This window comes from Excalfactoria chinensis, chromosome 5 (genome assembly GCF_039878825.1).
Source record: "Excalfactoria chinensis isolate bCotChi1 chromosome 5, bCotChi1.hap2, whole genome shotgun sequence".
Classification (NCBI taxonomy): Eukaryota; Metazoa; Chordata; class Aves; order Galliformes; family Phasianidae; genus Excalfactoria; species Excalfactoria chinensis.
The window spans coordinates 44,338,699-44,360,210 of NC_092829.1; the positions used below are offsets into that span (position 1 = coordinate 44,338,699).

The 21,512-nt window shown below is 41.3% G+C and overlaps 1 protein-coding gene across 1 annotated transcript; it reads right to left on the reverse strand.

Moving 5' to 3' along the window:
• Positions 1 to 21,019, reverse strand: NAT10 (N-acetyltransferase 10). Its single transcript, XM_072337572.1, has 28 exons — positions 20,784 to 21,019; positions 20,118 to 20,209; positions 19,462 to 19,633; positions 19,033 to 19,155; positions 18,387 to 18,448; positions 17,461 to 17,575; positions 16,700 to 16,807; positions 15,725 to 15,858; positions 15,262 to 15,355; positions 14,774 to 14,872; positions 14,254 to 14,390; positions 13,614 to 13,738; positions 13,124 to 13,274; positions 12,549 to 12,645; positions 11,580 to 11,696; positions 10,604 to 10,705; positions 10,425 to 10,499; positions 9,903 to 10,019; positions 9,581 to 9,714; positions 7,826 to 7,874; positions 7,106 to 7,199; positions 6,908 to 7,018; positions 5,692 to 5,864; positions 5,018 to 5,137; positions 3,945 to 4,043; positions 3,439 to 3,512; positions 1,641 to 1,724; positions 1 to 750 (listed from the first exon to the last, which is right to left on the reverse strand). The coding sequence occupies exons 1-28, from the start codon at positions 20,889 to 20,891 to the stop codon at positions 657 to 659; spliced, it is 3,060 nt and encodes a 1,019-aa protein (XP_072193673.1). The 5' UTR covers positions 20,892 to 21,019; the 3' UTR covers positions 1 to 656.
• Positions 21,020 to 21,512: the final 493 nt, after the last annotated feature.

Genomic DNA, 21,512 nt, shown 5'->3' on the forward strand with positions numbered 1-21,512 from the left:
AGCAAATGGGAATGTAAATGAGCCTTTTATTACAGCTGTTTGAGGAGCACAGTATGCAGAAACTAAACACTGTGTTCCAAAACAGAAGTGTTCTGAAATTTTTTGAGCAGGGACCGCCTCACTAACAATATGGTTAGGGCTCAAAGTAGCCAGCCCCAAATGAAATGTGTTTCCCATGGTGGCACCTCCCCACAGCTACAAAGGAATGGTTTTACTACTGACCAGTATCTGAATATATCCAGCTGTACAGCAATGCTACACCACAGTCGTGTACCAAAGGATAATGCATTTCCATGCTTTGTTATCCAAACTCTATTTTTAATAGACATCAACCATTAAGAAGCAGGAAAGTTTAGAGATTGATCTGTCACTCTGAATGGAAACTGTAGCTCCTAAGGCACCCCTCATAATATCCCAGTGTTTTGCAGAGTGCTTCATGCAAGCCCTGCAGTCACACTTCATAAAACATCTCCACAGACGGTCTCCTGACAGTGTCACTGCTCTTCTCTTAAATACAAACACTTTGAAAATGCCTCTTAGGCTTTTCCTTCCCTTCAGTGCTCACCCTCCTGCTCCTCAAGAAAGTCTTTTGGTTTGAAAGGAGAATGGTACAGACCCGTCACTTGTTATTTCAAGTTCACTGATTCATTTTAGAGTCATTTCTTCCGCTTCTGCTTTATATCTTTAGTCTTCTTAAACTTCTTCTGCTGCTTGTGTCCTCTTACTGCTTCTAGTTTTCTTTTCTTCTCACTGGGAAATGGGAAGAAAATATCTGTTAAAAGTACACTGGATGCCCACCTAGTTCTTTGGAGAAGTGGGGAGAGCCTACACAGAAATGTTTGCCTCAAGACTTCTGGGCCAACCCCAAGAAAGTGGCTGGAAAGAAATAATTCCCGTTTCATGGGTCGCTCAGAGTCTTTTACAGAAAGCATGAACAAGAGTACAAGCTCTAGACACTACAAAATCTTTAGCCTGACTTCTATCTCATAAGAGATCTTTATTTTTAGCTGTATTTTGTCATTGCTTTTGAATACTGTAAGACATGTTTCCTAAAGGCTATTCACACAGGGCATCTGCAAGTTAGACTGACTAAAAAAACACACTATTATCACTGACAGTTGTAGATGTAAGTACACAATTTCACTCTAGATTCTGACTAGATCGAGTATGATGGAGCTCCAGTCTTTATAAGTATTGATACGACTCCCTCAATTCTGTAAGGCTTCTAGAAATTCAGACCTTCCAGCATTCATGAAAAGAATATGAACACACAAAAGGTGAAATAGAAATGCAAGAAAGATCACAGTTATTTAAGGTGTCAGTCACCATGGAAAGGGGAAACAAGCAAGGGGAACAGACAAAGTTTATAAACCCCCAAGGTGAAGGAAGCCTCCATGCTGTGCAAGGTAAAAGAAGATGGACTAAAAAGAAGGAACAAACTGCAGAAAGGCAGACTCAACATCTTGCAGGCGTAAGCTCAAATTTGAAAGAATCCTCCACCAATTTCCCTTTTTCTCCAATGGGAACATCAGAGGCTCCTACAGCAGCAGGACAAGGATGTGGAATGAGTGCTGTTCATTACACTAAAGCCAGCAGGGAAGCCAAGAGAGACCTTTCCACAGTATTTCAACTTTCCTAACCTTTTCACACTGACGATGGAAGCGTTCTGTCCTGCTTTGCTGAGCACCTCATTCCATTCTTCATCATCACCCTGGATAATGTATCTAAGTGAAAAAAGGTAAAAGAAAATCAAGTAAAATTTTCAGGTCTAAGTAGAATGGGACAAAAAGGCAATTCTGCGTTCATACACAGACAGTACTCAACTTCAAACAAAGCCAGGGCATCGCACCCAACCAAATCAGTATTTGGAAATACATACAGACAGTATATAGCTTGTCATGACTCTGTTAGCAAACAAACTAGTCCACAGGTTAATAGCAACCAATACTAGTGTTCAGCCAAAGCTTGCCAGTGGCAGATGAAGCTTTTTCTCTCAGAAGACAGTGCTGCAAACATCACAAAATTACGCTTTGTTCATACAAGGCTGAACAACTCTGGACAGAGCCAAACCAAACAGCTCGGACTTTTCTTTAGCTTCCTATGATCTGTATTCAAGTGTTCAAAATAGATTTTTGAGAGAGCAATGGATTTATGAGACAAAAAGGGTGGAAAGGAGAAGAGAGAGAAGGGAGATGATCCAAACAGCAGGTGGAATTCCTGTTGGTTCAGAGAGACATCTGCTGACATTTCAAGGAAGTTCAGCAAGCAACTCAGTGTTGTAAAAGCATCCGTGCACACTGCAGTGAGCGAAGGAAGCTCTTGTTGGTTGTTCTTTTCTGTTGGCTTTGGGGTGTTTTTGTGTGTGTGGTTTTTTGTTTGTTTGTTTTTGCATGGGTTGTTTTGTTTGTTTTCCTTTTTAAATACTAGAATACTAAAATTAGCCAGCTACTATTTTTACTGGAGTTGAAGACGGCTGCACATGGAAAAGCTGGCCATCACACAACACAACCCGCACATCCAGATTTGAGGAAACTAACGACTGTATCAAATTATAAAGAGTCCACACTCAGGAAGCTTATTTTATTACTCCCTATTATAGTACTAGGTAAGTTATATACATATAACACACATTCTCTACACAGCCAGGACCAAGAGCTGCATATGGATACACAGTATGAGTTCTTGCCAGAGTAACATAATTTACCATATAAAGAGACAAAGGAGACTGGAAGCACTCAAGCTAATGCCAGAGGTACTGGGAATTGAACCAGCATTTCCACATCTTCTATGTGCAGCAGTATAATGATGAGCTCCACCTTTAATAATTCAGTTCTACAGTTCCACAGACAGACCTTACTGTTGACCAACTGCTGTTTGCAAACTTACCACCTCTTGCTCTTTGTTCAAAACATCAACAGAAAAAAGGAAATCAGTACCTTCACGCTTGGCAAAAAGTAAAGTTGATGCCCGTGCCACATTTTTGAGGAAAACAATGAATGTACTGAGTTATACAGGTGAACGACCCTGAACAAATAAGCTCTGCTGCTGAATTTACCTTCTACTGCAAATTATGTAATAGGTGAATAGGTGAACGGTTGGACTGGATGATCTTTTAGGTCTTTCCAACCTCGGTGATTCTATGATTCTTTGTTTTGAGTGTGAAACAAAGCAACTGCCAAGAGAGCTGATGAAAACAATGACTGTCGATCAGGACAAAAAACCCAAAGTTTTCATCAGAATAGAGGCATATACCTATCCAACCTGGACAATACTGAAAGACGCTCATTGCTTTTTCTCATTTATAGATGGTTTGCAATCATATTGCAACCACAGCCTTGCGCACAAGTCTCAGCAAGATGTGCCAGAGCTGGTAACCCAGCATTCAAATAACTAGCAGGGAAAAACTGGGAGTTGAGACTCATACAGATAAATTCTTACTGTGTAAGGTCCATTTCCTTCAGCTTCACCACTTCTTGCTTGTGTTTTTCTTGGAATTCCTTTGCAGCTTCTTCCTACAACAGGACAGAACACAGATGTACAACTACGTGTAAAGTGCAACACTAATCATGCAACTAACCATGCAATACAAGCAAAAATCTCTTCCCATTCAAATGGAACAGCACCTTGTAAAACAAATATCACATGGTCTTGTAGTTTTTATCTTTTATGTACTTTCATTTTGATTTAATGGCTATACATATAGTTGTAATACATCACTCACTCCAAGAACACCTTTGTACGTTCTATGAAAATCAGTATGGCTGATTAGCAAAGCGTGACTAAGAATGTAATATAAAGCTGGCTGGTTCTATAACTACCAAAAAGTGACAGACGTGACATGGAATATTTCTAATCCAACAACATTTTGATTACAAGGTTTCTATGCTTGAGAGAGCACCATGAAGAGTGTTTATGTGTGTACTAGGAAGAAAATTCATAATTACCAAATCATCATTTAAAGATTTAATTGTTGGCTCCATTACAATGTCCTTTGTTGCTACCATCTGTTCTTCCACAGCCTTTTCCTGGACGGTGTTGAACAACTGAAAATGAAGTAAGCCCGCACATGTAAAACACTGTATCTTCTACATCGATGCTTTAAAATAAATAAGAAATGCTGGTTGTCCCCAAAGCAAAAACTCTTCTAACCATGCAAATATTTCAGGCAGTTGTTTATTTCTGATGAATACATTCGGTCATACTGAAATAAGAAGCTCAATGTTGCTTTCTTAAGAAAAAATTATGTAACAGCTTTCATTGAAAAGTATAAAAACTAAGAACAGTTAGCTAACACTGCCACTCGCACAAGCTCAGAAAGCTGACAGTTAACAATACTCTTTATTAATACACCATGATTTGATTACAATTTGTAACTAGAAGTTGTATATTAATTTTCTTGTATGTTACTTTCGTTATGCTGAGCAAATCACTTCTCCAGTGATCAGTGTGGTAGGCTGCAGAAGCTTTGCTTCTGTTCCTTGAGAAGTAGAAGCCCTAGGCTGAGCAAGCAACAGCAAGCGGTTGGCAATTTTTGTCTTGCCATTTGGCAACTCATCACGCTTCTTACTTGATCACAGACTAGGGAGAAAGAAAACCAGACCCAAAGTTTCTATAGTGATTTCATTGGAGTTCGAGTCCATCTCTAAATGATACCGGAAAAGTCTCACATTTGTTTGTTTTTTGTTGTGATGCCACCAATGCAGTGAACCACCAGAAACAAATGGCTAAAGCTCAGCTGGCATCATGGGCTGCACGCTCAGCATTTTGTTACAAGCACTTCGATATTTAAAAATATAACAAGCACTCTCACTTGGGAAAACAAAGTACAAATCAATGACATAAATACCGAAGTTTCCACAAGGATTTTCCCTTCTCACAAAACAGGTTAACAATCATTTTTTGTGGCCACATTAAAAATACACCGTTCTAATTCAGTATTCTACTGGCACCATGCTTGGTACTGGAATTACTCCTTGGACTGATACTACCAAGAGAAAGATTGTCACGATGCAATTACCTGGACTACTTTGCGGATGATTCTGTTGAAGAGACCCATCAGCTGACTGCTAGGCAGCTCCACCTCCTTTTCCAGCTGGTCTAGAGATTTATGCTGTAGGCCAATCCCTAGAAGAAGGGCCTGAAGAAATGAAATATATTTCAGTTGCAGAGGCTTTTAGAGCAAACTCTAGCAAATCAACAGTATCCTTTAACCCCCTGCATTTTACCAAGTCCTCACTCTGCTCAGACAATATGAGGCTTCTCTGGTACACGCTGAAGCTTTGCTCAGATGCAGTGGAACACCTCTAAATTATTCTGTAGTCAGCGGGCATCATTCCATACTTAATACAGATGACTACATCTTCCCTGAGGCATAGGCTCAAGAAACAAGACTTTAAGGCTTTTTTCAGCCATAGTTCACAAAATATTACAAATAAATGGGATGCTTCACTGAACATACAACAGAATATGATTCTCTACTGATTTTATTCAAAGCAAAAGCTAAAAGTAGAATAACACTATAAGCAGAAGAAATCATGAAAAGGATCACAGAAACAGCAATCACCTAAAGCAAAGACTTTTCAAAAATGCCATGAAATGGGAAACCACTCCAAAATTAGGAGACAGCAGGGAAGTGAAAAGGGGGGAAGTGAAAAGAAGTGAAATATGGCTTGTTCTCATAGTGAAACATACCGACTGTGCTGCAGAGAGAGAGATATCACCCAACTGGTTGAGAAAAAACATCCTGGCAATGGTAGGTACCATGTCCATGATAAGATGATAGTCCACCATGTTGCGAGAGTACATCTCTAATCTCTTCAGGTCATACGGGATGAAAGCAGATTCTAATTCAGCACGGCTGATGGCTGAACAATAAAGAGACATCAGTATCAAGACTGTTCCTCATAGCTGTCTACGGTCTCAGTATTTAACAAATTCCTTTTACACATCATTGACTGAAGTCCAAGCACTACCCCAGTATACTTGCAGAAGGCAAGACACTAGGAATACCACTGCTGCTCAGACTGGCTTGCTTATTCAAGAGCATTGCAACTGTCAAAACAGACCAGTTGATCAAGTCAAACATGCCAGAGAGACTAAAAGCAGTGAGAGCTGACTGAGCTTTGGTTTGCTCTGTGTTTCCCTGCTTGCTATTGGTTATTGCTGATTACAACCTTTTCCTTGTAACGACAACCAAACCTCTTTCAGCAAGACAGATACTAAAAACCCACAAGAGGCAAATCACCAAGTTCTCTTCAGAGAACTCTTAGGCTTACAGAGAAAACAGCAACTTGCTTTTAAGGAGGACTTTTAAGCCTTGATGCTTAAATTAGAATTGTCTTATCTGCCTTTTTTATTACGTCATCTACATGTTTTCCTCAGCAGGTGTTGCACTGAATCCCACAAACACGCAGCTGAACTAAAGTCTCTCTTTTAGAAAGTCACCAAATTCTAATTTCCAAATTTCTGATGATAACGTGCTCCCTGCTCTGCCTATTGACGCTTGCTACTCAAGGCTTCCATTTCAACTTCATACTGGATTTAGCAGGCCTCAGTGTTTACCCACTGGCTTTTGTTTTCTTGTGCCTTTAGCTGCTAGCATCAAGAGCCCTCCACTATTGGAGCACTTAAATCTTTGATTAAAAACAAACAAACAAAAAAAACACTGGAGAAAAAAAAAAAAAAGCAAAACAGCACAGAAATGATACCTATTTTCAGTTGACAGAAAATGTTCCAATAGGTTTTAATCAAAAATGCAAGCGTTATATTAGACACAGAAAATGACTAAAAGCAATGCATAGCGCTTCACAAGAGACTTCATATAATGCATAGATTTGAGAACTCTGACAAATCTATACAAAGACTTTAAACTGCGATCTGGATAAATATACTGAGTGTGGGTACTCACGGGGTTGTGACTGCTGCTTGATATTTTTGTTCTGTAGGATATTCAGTGCAAGCGAGGGAGAGAATGTGCTGAACTGGTAGGAAAGCAGAGAAAGGAACCGCCTCCTAAAATCTATACAACAAGATGAAAAAACAAATTAGTCCCGTGAACCTTCAGAATAAATATTGCAGCATTTTTTCCTAGTTTTAGTTCAGTTACCTTTCCAGAAGGCAGTAAGCCAAGGTTCCTGTTCAGCATCCTCTTCATTCAGCATCTTCATCATGATGCACGAATGCTCACCGGTCAGATCATTCTAATAATGAAGATGCATTTCCCATCATCAGCATCAACTGTTTGCATTCTATGCTAAACTGAAGAAGGCAGAGCTCTTCTAAATCAACAACTCAAATATCCATTGCTACTGACGACCACCACAAAACGATGAACTTCTACAATTTGGTAAACCCCCATGCTGAGGGATTTTGGCTCCTTGAGATATTCAACTAATGTTGCAAATCCAACGTACAGCACAAGAGCCAGGAAAACTGAAGCAAAACACAATATGAGACAAACAAACTGTTGTCTCCAAACATACAATAATCACTACAGCTACTTTAGGCAAATATCTAGAAAAATGATGGCAGTCAGTTCAAGGACAACTTCCATATTTTACCCATGACTACAGTAATAACCCTGACCAGCTGCACCTTTGCTCTATTTCTTTAAGTGCAAATTACTTAGAATTCCACATTCACAACCCTAATACTTGATTCCTTTAGTAAACAATTAGGTCAAAAGGACAAAAAGGAATATAAAACAAACTCCAAGTGTAGTCTCAAAAAACGTTTTTGCCCAAATGAGACCTCACAGAAACCAATGGAAATATGCCCAGTGATTTTAACAGGGCTGGATTTCATTCAGAAACAGTATGCTACTTACTGGTGTCTGCCTTAGGTAAACTGGCACAAATCCAGCACGTTTCCAGAACCTAGGGAAAATGACAAGAGAAAGCACACTGAGAAATATGGAGCTGTTGATTTTGCAATAATACTTGCATTTAAATAAAATCTATCTACTATACAACAGCAAATGTTGGAAGGTAGGCACTACCCAACCAAATAATAAGAATTAATACTGACAGAAAATACCAACAGGATATCCTGGGGAAAGTGTGAAGGATTTATAGTTCACTTCAGAGACTCCACTCCTCTTCAATAATCACCTAGGGACCAGAGAGAGCCCCAGACAGACTTGAGAAATCCTGCTGATATCCCTTTCCATCCTCCTCTCCTGCATCTTGGCTGTGAACTGATACTAATTTCATTTTGCCCATGAAAAGGAATACTAGTGTAAAAGTCCTGCTGAGGTGAAACATATGGTGTCTCAGACAAAAGAAAGAAGTCAGGCCCCAGAACAACTGTCACTGGCAATCCACCTCCATGGCCTAAAGGATGACTACTCATCAGCCATACAGGTTGTTGCAAATTTCAGTAGCAAGCCCTGAATGTGCACCCCAGCAACTCTATGCCATTATTCCTCTTTGTTTTACCTATTCCTACCACACCTAACAGTCAAATAATGCAAAAAGCAGTAAACACTTTATCCTTCCTCCTGTCCTGAAAGGAAATTGCTCAATAATGATAAACCATTTGCTTTGTAATTTACAGAGATTAAGACTTTTTCAGAACTATTCAGTTTGGATGCTCTATTCCACTAAATAAGTCACCCTCACATTTTGGTATGAAGACTGCAGTGTGCTTGTCATGGAACAAAGCCAGCTACAGTCTCTGTATCTGAAATGCTGACTGGCACACAGCTGTCTAACAGCACTCTGACTGGGACGGTCACAAACCCGCCTCCATGGGACTTCTTCTGTTGGACTCAGTCTCATCTTTTGCGAGACGGTCCTCTGTTAAAGGGGATAGGCCAGCACAGAACTGAGGTTTCAGGTGGTAAATTCCTGCTTTGCTGTTAGATTAGTAACAGGAAGAATTCTACACAGTTTTGAAACTGTCTCCCAAACTGTGGATTCACAACTTTCCATACAGAGTCTCAGAAATGTAAATGTGTTACAGAATTGCGTAATATTTTCGTTAAGTTAAAATTTATTATAAAAGTTTAAGTTCTTATATAAAACTACGACACAGAGAGCAAACTTTAGTAAAACTACTCAGTTATTTATTGCTGCAGTAACTCAGTTCCTCCTTGGTGAGAAAAATGAGAAGCAGCAGAAATTTCTGTTGAAATGTATTTACACTGAGAAATTGAAACAAACAGGTAACTTTGAAGTTAGCAGCAGCTCGTGTTTCTAGAGGTCACAAGAAGGAGCATTTAACTCATCCCTTCTTATTACAGGTTGTTCTCGCTGTTCTAGTTAGAAAAACCAAGCAGTTCCTGAGCTGATAGAGAAGAGAATGGGTTTTCCTTCACAATGAGTTTGAGGAAAAACTACTCTGGAGGACGCACTGAGTGATTAGGTTCAGCTACACTGCACAAGAAAAGATCTTGCAGGAGTACAAGGCTTGGAACTGCCCAGATTGTGAAATCAATGGAAGCACGGAAAAAGGAAAAGAATGCCTGAGAGGTAAAATATTTGCATCTATATTTATACTATTTACAAATTATAGATGTTCTACTATCTACATAGATACACTTTTACACTGGGTGTACCTAGTAAACAAAACAAGATCTTACTTAAGTAATCTTGGTGTTAGGCCATACGATACCCCAAGGTAATCCAGACTCTCAGCTTGTCTCTCACTCAGTTTGAGAAGTAAAGGTGGCAAATCTTTCCGAGGTGTCACAACTTCTTCTAACAAACTAACCGTCTGAAAGAGAAAGTGGAAATGAGTTAACAGCATTGCTCAGGGCAATCTGCAAATTAAATCCTTTATTCTGCACAAAGGATAAATAGGAATATTTTGTATTTGCTTAGAGAAATCAATACTGAGTCTCACAGTGAGAAGTAGATAGCTTAGCACAATGGGAAATATGATATATGTACTGAGTTCCATACCTCACTGCTTACAGTTGCAATTTCTTTTGGCTTTTGAACTGGTTTTTCTTCCAAGCATGGGAATTTGCCTTCATAGTACATCTGCAGTAAATTCAGAGCTCTGCTGCCATAGCCCATCTGTGAAATAGGAAAAATACACTATAAACAAAAAGACAGATCTATTTCCTAAAGCAGAACAACATATTCCCCTTACAAATCCATTAACAATCTAAGTTTAAAAATTACTCAGCCACTGCAAAAACGTATTTTGATTACAGCATAGGAGCTCCGTGAGTAATAATACCACAGAACCAGCTGGATGACCAAAATCACAAGAGCCCAGTCAGGAGTGTAGGACAGAACAATAACTGTCACTGCATACCTCTGGCGTTCTGAAAATATCAAACACCAGCATGAACATTTGGTACACTCACAATAAGTGTAATGGGATCTACACTGCATACTGGGACAGACAAAGCTCTGGTCTGCCTGACTGGTAGTACCTCTGCTGGCTATTAATAACTGGGTTTCAAAATACTTTACCCCTTGATAATCTGGATGAACTGCAATGCGAACAACGCGCCCGCCAGACAGAGCCCCAAAGTCTGGATCCTGGAACTGCGTAAGAGACAAAAGTCAATGTGAATTACTCAGGACACTTTGGAAACAAGCAATAGTGATGAAAGGCATCACTGGTACAAATACACAGCCAAATTATTTACCTGCTCTGAAATGGTCCAGGGAATAAGATCGCCAGAAGCTTTCTTTCCCCTAGAAAGGCTGTTCATGATAGACTGGCGAGAGATCTCTCCTTCCATGCACACCTGCCAGGAAAGGTAAAAGGCCATGAATGGAGAAAAAGTTTTTCTCCCACCAGAAAATACCAAAATCTATCCTCAGCTGCTGAGTTCACTATGCAGAACTGACATGTCACCCGATGCCTATGCTGCAACATGGCGAGCTAATAGATATGTGCCACTGAACTGGCTCTGTCCCTAAAACACTGTCTCAGAAAGCACACTAGTGAGCAGGCATGACGGTATGGTACAAAAGAAGACAAAAGAGATTAAAGCACAGGATGTGCTCTATGTATTTTCTGTAGTCTGCCAGCAGCAAACATTCAATCTCAGCTCCCAATCCTTCTCTTTAAGTACCATGTATCTCTCATGTAAATGGGCCTTTTTTTTTCTTTTAAGATACAGCCAATTTAACTAGCTGCACTGAACACTGATAATTAAGAATCTGTGTTCTCAAGGAAAGAAGAAAGCATCCTGTCAAGTACAGTCAAGGACAAATATTTCTACAACTGTGGGCATCTCTATCTGAGGAATTTGTATTTTTGCGGTTCTATTGCAAGTAAAAAGAATGCCAGACACACAAAGGAAGCATAACGAAGCAGTGAATCAGCTCTCCTTGGCAGGGGTTCGAAACAGCAGGATGATTTATTGAGCCAGCAACTGAGCTTCTCAAAAGGCACAAAAACATTTTACAGCATCACAATGTACTCATGTAGCAATTAGCGTTAACAGAACAAAGTAAAGAAAACCAAAAACAACCCCAAACATCCTTAATACACTGTTGTGGTCCTTAAAAACGCAGCCTTAAGCTACCTTCTGCTCCTGGATAGTACACTGCTTCCTCACAGCGTGTTATCCCTGCTCCATTACACCACAGTTCACAGATACAGAATGCACTCACCTGAACAACAGCAAGTACTTCTGGTAACGAATTCTGGGTAGGTGGAACAGGAGGCAAAAGGCAAAAAAGATGATGGGCAGGTGCATCAGATAGCATCTGGAGGTCATTGGGAGAGTTCTAGAAGGTAAATGTGGATCAGAAAGCTCAAATATTATTTCAAGAGAAGAGCTCTAAACAGTCCTCCACTGTCTGTATTTAGGGCTATTAAGAAAGTTGGAACTAGAACAATATATATTGCTCAGAGATATGACGTAGCAGAGGGTTGTTAGTTAGAGTACTATGGTTAGGCTGTGGTTGGACTTGATGGTCTTTGAGGTCTTTTCCAACCTGGGTAATTCTATGATTCTATGATACTGGCAGATGAATCTCCTAACAGGGCAGCTTGTGGCTGTTATGCTACCAAACAACATCTCTTTTGCTAAAGTGAAAACTCATGTTCTCTCATATATTAAGCTGAGCTTTCTATTTTTATATATCTACATATCGTTTAGTCTACAGAACCTGAAATATTTTTTTTTCCATGGGTCAGATTTTTAGTACTCAGTACTCCAACGCTTCCTCACTTCACCAGCCACGTTACTAGTGACCCACGGTCCTGAAACTCAAGCGATGAGTTATTAATTTGTCAGTAGTACAATGATACCGCTCTTTTGCTTAGTTTGATGCTACTAAAATATTGTGAAGAGAACTGCAGAAGAGGGTTCATCACTGTTACCCAATAGTAGGGTAGTAGGCTCACCTAGAGTTTAGCCTCCAGAATTTCTCACGAAAAAATATTTCAGATAAATCCAGTGCATTCAGCTAAGGCTAAAGATTCTCTTTCTCAGGAGAATACAGTTATGTACATAACAAAAAACAACTGACCAGAAATTCTCAATAGCACCAATTCAATTAGACATCCTGAAACAAGCAGTGCTCCCTCCACAAAATTCCTAGGTGAAATTTTGACAGGAGTAGCTGGACCTTTACCTTGTAGTGCGAAGCCACATAGAGGGCCATCAGTCTCTGCAGAAAAACTTCTGATGCTCTGTGGTAACAAAAGAGTGTGTCTCTGTTTACGTAATATCTAAACGCAGGGTTAAGGAATTAAACACCCTGGAAAACAGGGATAAAAAAACACCTCCTTGTTGGTTTAACAGTTATATTTTCCATTTAGCCCCAGGTTATGTGCTGGCTTAAGCAATTAGGAGTCTACAGCTCTATCTACATGAGTGAATAAATGACTGGGTATCGTTCATACTTTTCACTCCTTTAATCTGTAAAGCTTAACGCTGCATAACTCTAATCAGGATTTCCTTCTGCTCAGCCCTTCCTTAGTTACTGCAATGATAATGAAGTTTAGTAATGTCCTGGTAACACAGACATCGTATCAGGCAGTGATAAGAGCTCAACTCCAGAAGCATGGTCTTAGTTTACTTCTGCCAAAAGATCATGCTCTGAGGTTGTCACGTTAGCTTGAGAATTCACTATACGTCAGCTTGTGAAAGCCTGTATCACCCAAAAGCAATATATTTTACCAGAACACATCACTTGAGTAAGGATACAGGTCACAGGCCTCAGGCAGTGGGCAGCCGGAGATAATTCTGGTGATGTTGAGACAGTCCAAACACAGCAGATCATTCAGCCACTTTTCAACTGGATCACCAGGTGCATACCTGATTGACTCATGGAGGGAGACCTCATGCAATGTACGAGCTGCAAGAAAGAGATTAGAAACACACCCAAATCTGAACAGTAGAGAAACCACTTGAAAAGTAACTGCTCCAGCTGGAGCCTTCACAGCCTGCTTCTTCTTATAACATCAGGAGGAAGGTACAATGATCACTATTTGCATAGCTTTGATCCCCCAAAATGCCTTGACATCTGAAAATCATGAGGAAAAAAAGATATGAGAAGAGCTCCCTCATTTTCCCATACCTCTACCTTCCTACAGCTGCACAGTACACGGACATATGGGACACCCACAGGGTGTTGTTGAGCAGCGACACCAGACATCAGTGTTGTACAGTGTAGTCCAGAAATCAATGGAGTTACCTGAGGCAAGTTTGGCTGTAGCTGTAGATTTGTTCTCAGCTGTCATGGAGACTTGGGCTTGCGCACTCTGTTGCCGGAGCTGCTGAATAAGCTTCAAAGACAGTGATCGACCAGTACCCTCATACCTGCAAAAGAGAAGACAAAGGTCTGTAGCAAATGACCAAATGGCAATTCTGTGCCATGAGGAAGCTCCAACACAGAACTATGCTGATATGCTGAACTATGTGCCATTCTGAGGTCTGTAATGGCTTCAGCCATCTGTCAGAATTGCTGGGTTTTGTTGTTGTTGCACATATAGGACAGAGCAACCTACTCCATCACATTTTTAGTCTCATCATACTGGAAAGAAGTTTTCACTCCTCTCCTAACAGACTGTGTAATCTCATTCATATGCTCCTTTCAGCAGAACAGAAGAGGTGTAAGACAAATACTCAATGAACATGCAGTGGAACCAAAAGGAAAGCAGCAAGTGTTAGTACTGACTTTTTGTCATTCTGAAGAGCAGTTCCACATGATCAGAAATCAGCAAGACCCAATTATGATAATGTGTAGTATAAAAAGAAACACAGTAGACACAATACGGTCCATTAGCAGTCACAAAACTGCTTTCCCAGGTAGACCAGCGATGCTCAAGTCTTACCCATTGATTGTAGAAGCCATGAAAACAAGGTAAGGGCCTAGCAGTTTTTTCACCAGGGGGAGAGGAATGGCAGCAGCTTCATCAATCACCACAAGTTCAGCCTGACCCAGTTTCACAGAATCAGCTGGGTGTATGTACTGCAAGGAATGAGAGGACACCGTCAACAACACAGGGAAATATCAGAGATGGCGAAGCTTGAGATCTGACAATCTGTTTGTTATCCCTATTCCTCATGAATGAAGAAAACCCACGGGAAAGGGTTCATGTTATCCTAAAAAGGGGAGCATCGATCACACATATTGTTTTAAACATTTCCACACACGTTTACCTGCACAGATCACCAAAATACCTCAATGATCTAAAATATTTTGTGACAGTCACACAACAGATTCAGGGTCTGTCTCAAAGCAAAACTATCCAAGATAGTTACACGTTACATAGAACAAACTACAGCAATCAATAAAGCCAACAGTCGTGAACCAAAAGACAGAAAGGCCAGCGTGCAAAGAAGGCCAGCTACCTGAATGGTCTGTCGGTGCTCCTTGAACACATTCACTCTGACAACAGCTTTGTTAAACTCTGGGTTTAAAGACTGAATAATCTCATAATCTAGGTGTTCCTAAAAGAAAACATTGTAAAATCATATGAACAGGCCAAGAGCTTAGAAAAATACTGTTTATCATTACCATCAAAACACATTTGCTACATGTGCCCTGGTATTTCAGATTACAGTTGAGAAATCTCATAGCAAAACCTTCAGGAGCCCAAGAACTGAGAAGATTCATCTGTTAAAAACTATTTTTACACAGAAAGGAACCAAATTTCCCAACCTATAAATACAGAGGTAAATGCAATCATACTATGATTCGCTTTCACAGAGCATTACTAAACAGGCTGGTGGGGGCAAAAGCTGATAGCCAATATACACAACAGACAACGGAGATAAGATGCAAGATCATTCCTAAACAGGGACTATGAAAGCGTTGTAAAACTGTGTGCCCTCCTTACCTGATACTGCAGTGCATCAAAGCCTTTAAATATGAACTCAAAGAGAGTGTGAAGGTTATCAGGACTTGGAGATGTGACAAAAATATTGGAGTAACTGCAGAGAAAAATAAAACAAGAATTTAACTCTTTTTCTACCAAATTTACACACAAAGGATTTATTTTAATACGAGGGGTTGATTTTACTTAATAATCAGATTTCTTTCCTACTTCATAACAGCAGATTCTTTTATATGCTTATCTCACTATTTACTGTGTGATAAATTTTGAAAGACTGAAGATTTCTGATTACTATAAAACAAAAAAACTTGCATATCAGTTTACACAGCAACTAAAAGATATAAGAACAACAGAAGGGAAGGATGTAGGACTGGAAATTGTAAATATATTAAAAATTTATCATATATATATATATTTATAATTCAATGATGCAAATAAAACTTGGGACATGGGGGACTTTCCTCACCCAAAAGCTACTGCTCCAGCAATAGCCAGTCCCAAAGCAGCGGATTTACCACGTCCCCTGGCTGCTGTTAATGCCACAGTGCTCCTCAGGGTCTTCTCAGAAATGGCTTCAATAAATTTCAGAACTGCTTTTGCCTGATGATCAGAAAAATACAACAAAAATACAACAAAAATTTCACTAAATTGTTTTCAGCATTACTCAGACCTACTGCTACTGCCACATGGATTTTCCTTAGGGAAGGAGGAGAATTAAAACAAGATGAGAAAGCTGAACGTTAAAGCCCAGACAAATGATATGAAAGAAGCTTCTCGACCCATTGAGTTCTTGAATTTGGTCAGGCTAAAACACACATGAACAATCAGTGCGGCTCAATTACTACTCCCAAGCCAATGACCACAAAATACATTCAGAAAGACAGGAAGAGGTACACTGCTAAGGAGTTATCAGAGGAGGAAGATGAACGTATCTGGACAGTGAGAAGGCCAACTATGAAAAAGCCTTAAAGCAGTGCATAAGTCTCGGAAACTCTTTGCTGAACAGCAACTTCTCAGTGTCTATTCTGAAACAGGAAAGAAATTACAATGCTGCCTTCCTTTGCACTAGTCAGTGATTCTCAAACAGGACTAACAAAAAGTGTCAGGGAAGCAGTTATGAGAGTACATTAATACAGACCGTTAACATTTATTTCCTGCTTATTTCAACCCTTGAGTTATCATCAACTTTTTAAATGCTGACTTCTCCAGATCAGCTTCCTGTCTCCATTTTAGCCCTCTCACTTCTTCTCAACCTCATACAGAAAGTCACCAATATAATAGAGCTATTCTGTCCAAACAATTTTTCAAGCACTCTTTCTAAGACAGCTCCCATCGACGTTTGTGCTTTCAGACTTGGTTACTTGAGAGATGAGACACAAATACCTGCTCCTACCGTGATTTGTCAAGCACACAGGATCTTGCATTTAAGTACTACACCAACCTGATCCAAGGTTTTACAGCCATCCACCAGAACTCCTACAGGCTGTGTATCCTGCAGGCTCTCCTTCAGCTCTTTCAGCTCCAAGTCTTGTGGCCGGAGACTATCTTCCTATAAACACAGAATTTTCCATAACAGGATTAGTACGGGACACCTCAGCGCAATTATACTTTTGTGACGTCCAGGGATATCTTTCATCAGGTAAAGAAAGATATCTGAAAGAAAGCGTTACCGCAAGTTGAATATGTTCTCTAAAGACAGGAAAGTTTAAACGTGTAGACAGATACTTAACACTTCACGCCTGGTTTTGTACTCAGCGAATGTTTACTGAGATTTGGCACGTATAACTCACTCAGAGACTGAAACAAGTATCACAGCTTGGAGATATCAGGCATCCCCAACCTTTTAATATGCTTCTTTCCAAAGAGTTTTCCCACCTTCCAGCCTTTGAGAGGTCTTTTTATTTGCCTCATCCTAACCGTTCATCAGCTTGTATCTCTCTACGCACTTCTGAAACAGTAACCACAGCAATTGAGCTTTAACTCACCAGGTGAAGTGAAAAAAAAAAATGAAAGAAAAAACAGCTTCCCAGTGCTTCACTCATACAAGGTACATTCTTGGCAGAACATTTTGCATCCTCTCTACAATGCCATTATCTGATAGCAGTCAGTGTGAAAGGAAAGCTTCCTCTTTTTCAGCCCTTTAACGCTTTTCAACTCAGACTAGTTTCTCCCAGCAAGAAGTGTCTGTCATTGCTTACTGACCTGTGACTGTGGTGGAACGGGTGTGATGTTTGCAACGTGACTGGAGATGGGCAAGATATTCAGCTGATCATCAATCACGATGCAATTCTTGCATGAGGCCAGAGACAGAATGAACCTGAGCAGTCAAGCAAAGGCAACTCAGTAAAAGCGCTAGCAACACTTCTGCATCTTGATGATTAATTAAACCTCTGTTCTAAGTATTTACAGCAACAGCAGCTTAAAGCTGAGACAAGTTCACATAACTGGTCACGTGCCTTTCATCAGGATAGTCTACGCAGAACAGACATCCACTCACAGGGGAACACGCCTCCAAAGAAAACTGCTAACATACGATGATCCACCAAGAGAACTAGGAAGCAACTTCCAGCATTTAAGCGGGAGGTAGCTGCATAGAAGTTCAAGACAACAACTGTGACAAACACTGACCAGCAAAGACTGCGGTCAGTGCCTGGTTTATTCATCCTTCTCATTTCAGACACCACAAAAATATCACCTGCGTGCAAAAGAACAAATTTTTCCAGTGGCTAGAGCAGGGGCTCAGTCACTCAATAACAACTTCATTTATACAACAAAAGGAGAGGAATCGCCTTTAAAAGGAAGTTCTAAAGCCACAGAGCAGACTCCACAGTGAGCAGTTTCATGTTATCTAGAGTACATGTTTCTACGTAGCATTTCAAGAACGGAACTCAGAAGATTTTACAAATCTGGGCACATTTGCACATCCTTTGTAATATACTGCTGACATTTTGTATACAGTTCCTCCAAAAAGATATAACATTCATTTCCAGGATATTACATACAAACTTCACAGAAGCAGCAAAGAAGCCTTATTCTCATGTAAACTTACAGGATACTTTCCCGATATGAACACATGATGTTGCTCTAAGGAACATTCTTAGACACGCTTTGAGTGCCCGATAACATACCTTTCATTAAAGCGTCCTACCACGTCCTGGTGTGCCTCTGTTCTGTATCGAGAGTGTACATCCTGAAACAAAAAGTCAGTCTGGAGAAGGAGCAGCAGTAGCAGTGACACTTACAAGATTATTACCTCGTGGGACAACCCCATATGTTTTCCACCCTTGTGGACTACATTCACTCTCTCCATCAATGCTGCATCCCAGACTGGATTCTGACTTTGTTTGCTGAGACAATCAGATATTCCAAATACTGCTTTAAAAACATGCTTCTCCCAACAAGACTTTTCAGTATGGTCTTATGTCTTCTTGTCTGATTTAAAGGCCACATCTACTACATACAGAACATTTAAAGCAGCACAGGGATGCTAAGTAGAAATAATGCAATGCTTTAATTCGCCTACTAGCATTATAAATACAGGAATGGTGAGGCTCATCTCACTTAGCACTGGGCCAGAAAACACAGCTGTGTTTGTTGGCAGCACGAGGGTTGGTGTAACAGCACAAACACAAACCTCATTCCAGGTTAAATGAAAGAAGGAGCAGCAGAAGTAATGGAAGGAAGACTCCAAGCCGTAACAAAAGCAAAAAATAAGCACTTAACATCACCAAGTGTACCTGCCTATGTAAAACAGACACATTACTTTGAACTTACCATGGTCATTGTATAGAGCTGCTTCAGTGAGTTCATTGTCCTCAGCAGAATTACTACAATTCCACCCCCTTCCACTGTTTCTACAGTTCTAGCCAGCAGGTTTGGAGTCAAGGCTTCAAAATCCTTGGAAATGAAAAAATAAACCAACAACCTTAAATTTGCCTAGAATTCTCAAGTGCAATAGCAGCTACTAAAAAGAAGAACTATAAACATTTATCAGAGTTTGAATTAAACTTAACATTTGCATTAACCAACTTCCCATTAAAATTCTACCCCGGAAGGCTGTGACCCCCCACAAAATGCATTTAAGATAAGTAAAGCCATCAAAACTTTAGTAAAAGAAGCAACAAACAGAATTACTGCAGCTGTTGAACTCAAAGCAATCAATTTTAGCACTGCATCCTTTATGTAAAATGCTGAATTCCGTACCTGAAGCACACACATGCCAAAAGTGTTACCAAGGATCTTATGAGTTTCATTGTAATAGCAGTAGCGAATGTTTGTGGCTGCTATAAACAATTCGAAAGGATCGTCGTCTTTTATGTTCAAGGTTCCACTTTTAATCTTCTTCTGTAGCTGCCTCATTCTCTTCTTCCGGTGGCTGGAGAATAAAAACCTCACGTAAGTTTTAATGGGAAAAGGTTTGAGAAGACTCTGCGCTCATTCCTAGGTTCAAGGCTAAATGAAATTCAGAGCTCGGGCTCCAAGGAGAAGTCTTGCATTACACACACTGTATTCGGGGTATGTTTCCCAGTGCCTTTGGCCCAGAGTGGCACAAACCACACCAAACCAGCTGTTTTGGGAAGAAATCATCTGGTTGGAATCACGCAGTTTCAAGTCACCCTTCCTGGCTTTGTGCCCGGACTGCAAGTATGCTTGCAAATCTAAGAACTGACGTTTTAAGCCCCTTTTTCAAATGAAAGCGACTGTAATGCCTAATCTGTATGCCAGCTGTACAGTGAAAGTAAGACTTGTTTACCCTGATGACCAAATCAGGCCATGCTAAGCAGAGCAGCCACAGAGCTTTGCCTTCACACAGAGCACTCAGACTTCTACTGCAGCACAAGATGCAAAAGGCCTCTTACCTGCTAAAGCCCAGCTCCTTTTTGTAACACCACAGGACGGACGGCCTGGCCTTGACAGCTGCTTTAGACAACATGTGGTGAAGTATAACCACCTGCCAAGACACAGAAATATCAATGCATGACTGTACTCATGAGCTAACAAGGAGCAACGTACTTTTCAGCAGGGTCTGCTCAGACAAGATTTCTCACCAATAGACTGGATGAAAGAAAGGTTTTTACAGTAAGGGCGGTGAGGCACTGGCACAGGTTGCCCAGAGAGGCAGCAGATGCCCCGTCCCTGTAGACGCCAAAGGTCAGGATGGATGGGCTGTGAGCACCTGATCTAGCAGAGGTGTCCCTGCTCATTGCAGGGGAGCTGGACCAGACGGCTTTAAAGGTCTCTTCCAACTCAAAACGATTCTATGAACGTTCTATGACACCTTATCCTTGAATTTACAGCCGTGAGAGCCACCAACCAACGCTGGATCGTTAAACGCATTGCGAAGGTTCAATCAGGTTTACGCAAGCCTGTGTGACCACAAACCATCACCAAGGCTGTGCTGCACAGAGGACCCCGAATTACTCCTCTCGTTTGCCCGACCTCCTTTCTCCAGCTGTCTTCACCTTCAGGCAGCCCCGCCTAATCCCCCCAACTCCCTCCCGGCACGGCGGTCAGGAGGCGCTCACCTGGTCCTTGCCGCGGTCGCCGACCACCACGAAGAGGCCCCTCTGCCGCTCCGCCACCCCGTTCTCGATCAGCACCCGGATGCGGTTGTCCACCTTGCGGCGCTGCATGGCGCCGTCCGAGCGCTCGGCCCTTCCCTACCGACGGCTCCACGAGCGGCGGCCGCGGATCTCTCCGCAGCACACGTGGGAACCGCGCGGCGCAGGGCGCGCGCGCCGCCGCTCAGCAAGGACCCCGGCGCGAGGCTGTCCCGGCGATCGCCTGAGAGCGGCGGCTCCCTCAGCGCGGGGCGGGCCCGGCCCTCAGCGGAAGGGCAGGCCGCGGGGCGGGACGGCGTGAGCGCTCGTGATGAGGTGAAGCTGAGCGACTCTTTCTGCATAGATACGGCTGTTCTCAGCTTTTCGTACCGCCAAAGATAAAAAATAAAAAGGTTTTGAAGCATTTAAAAAGCAGGTGTCACGTCACAAGAGAGCGTGCTTCGTACCGCTGCGGGGCCGCTGAGGTATTTTGTTTCAACCGCCAGCAGAACAGAAGCACAGCAAGGCAATCCCTAAGGGATAGCTATGGAGAATTGGCTTAAAAGGACATAAAACATTCAAGTTATTTATTCTCCAGGTGCTTACATCAGCCATGAGTCGGTTTGTTAAGCAGAGAGGGAAAGAACTGTGAGGACGTGGCTGTGATTAAGGCCATTGGAAAATTGGAACCTGCGAGTTAACGAGAAGGTAATT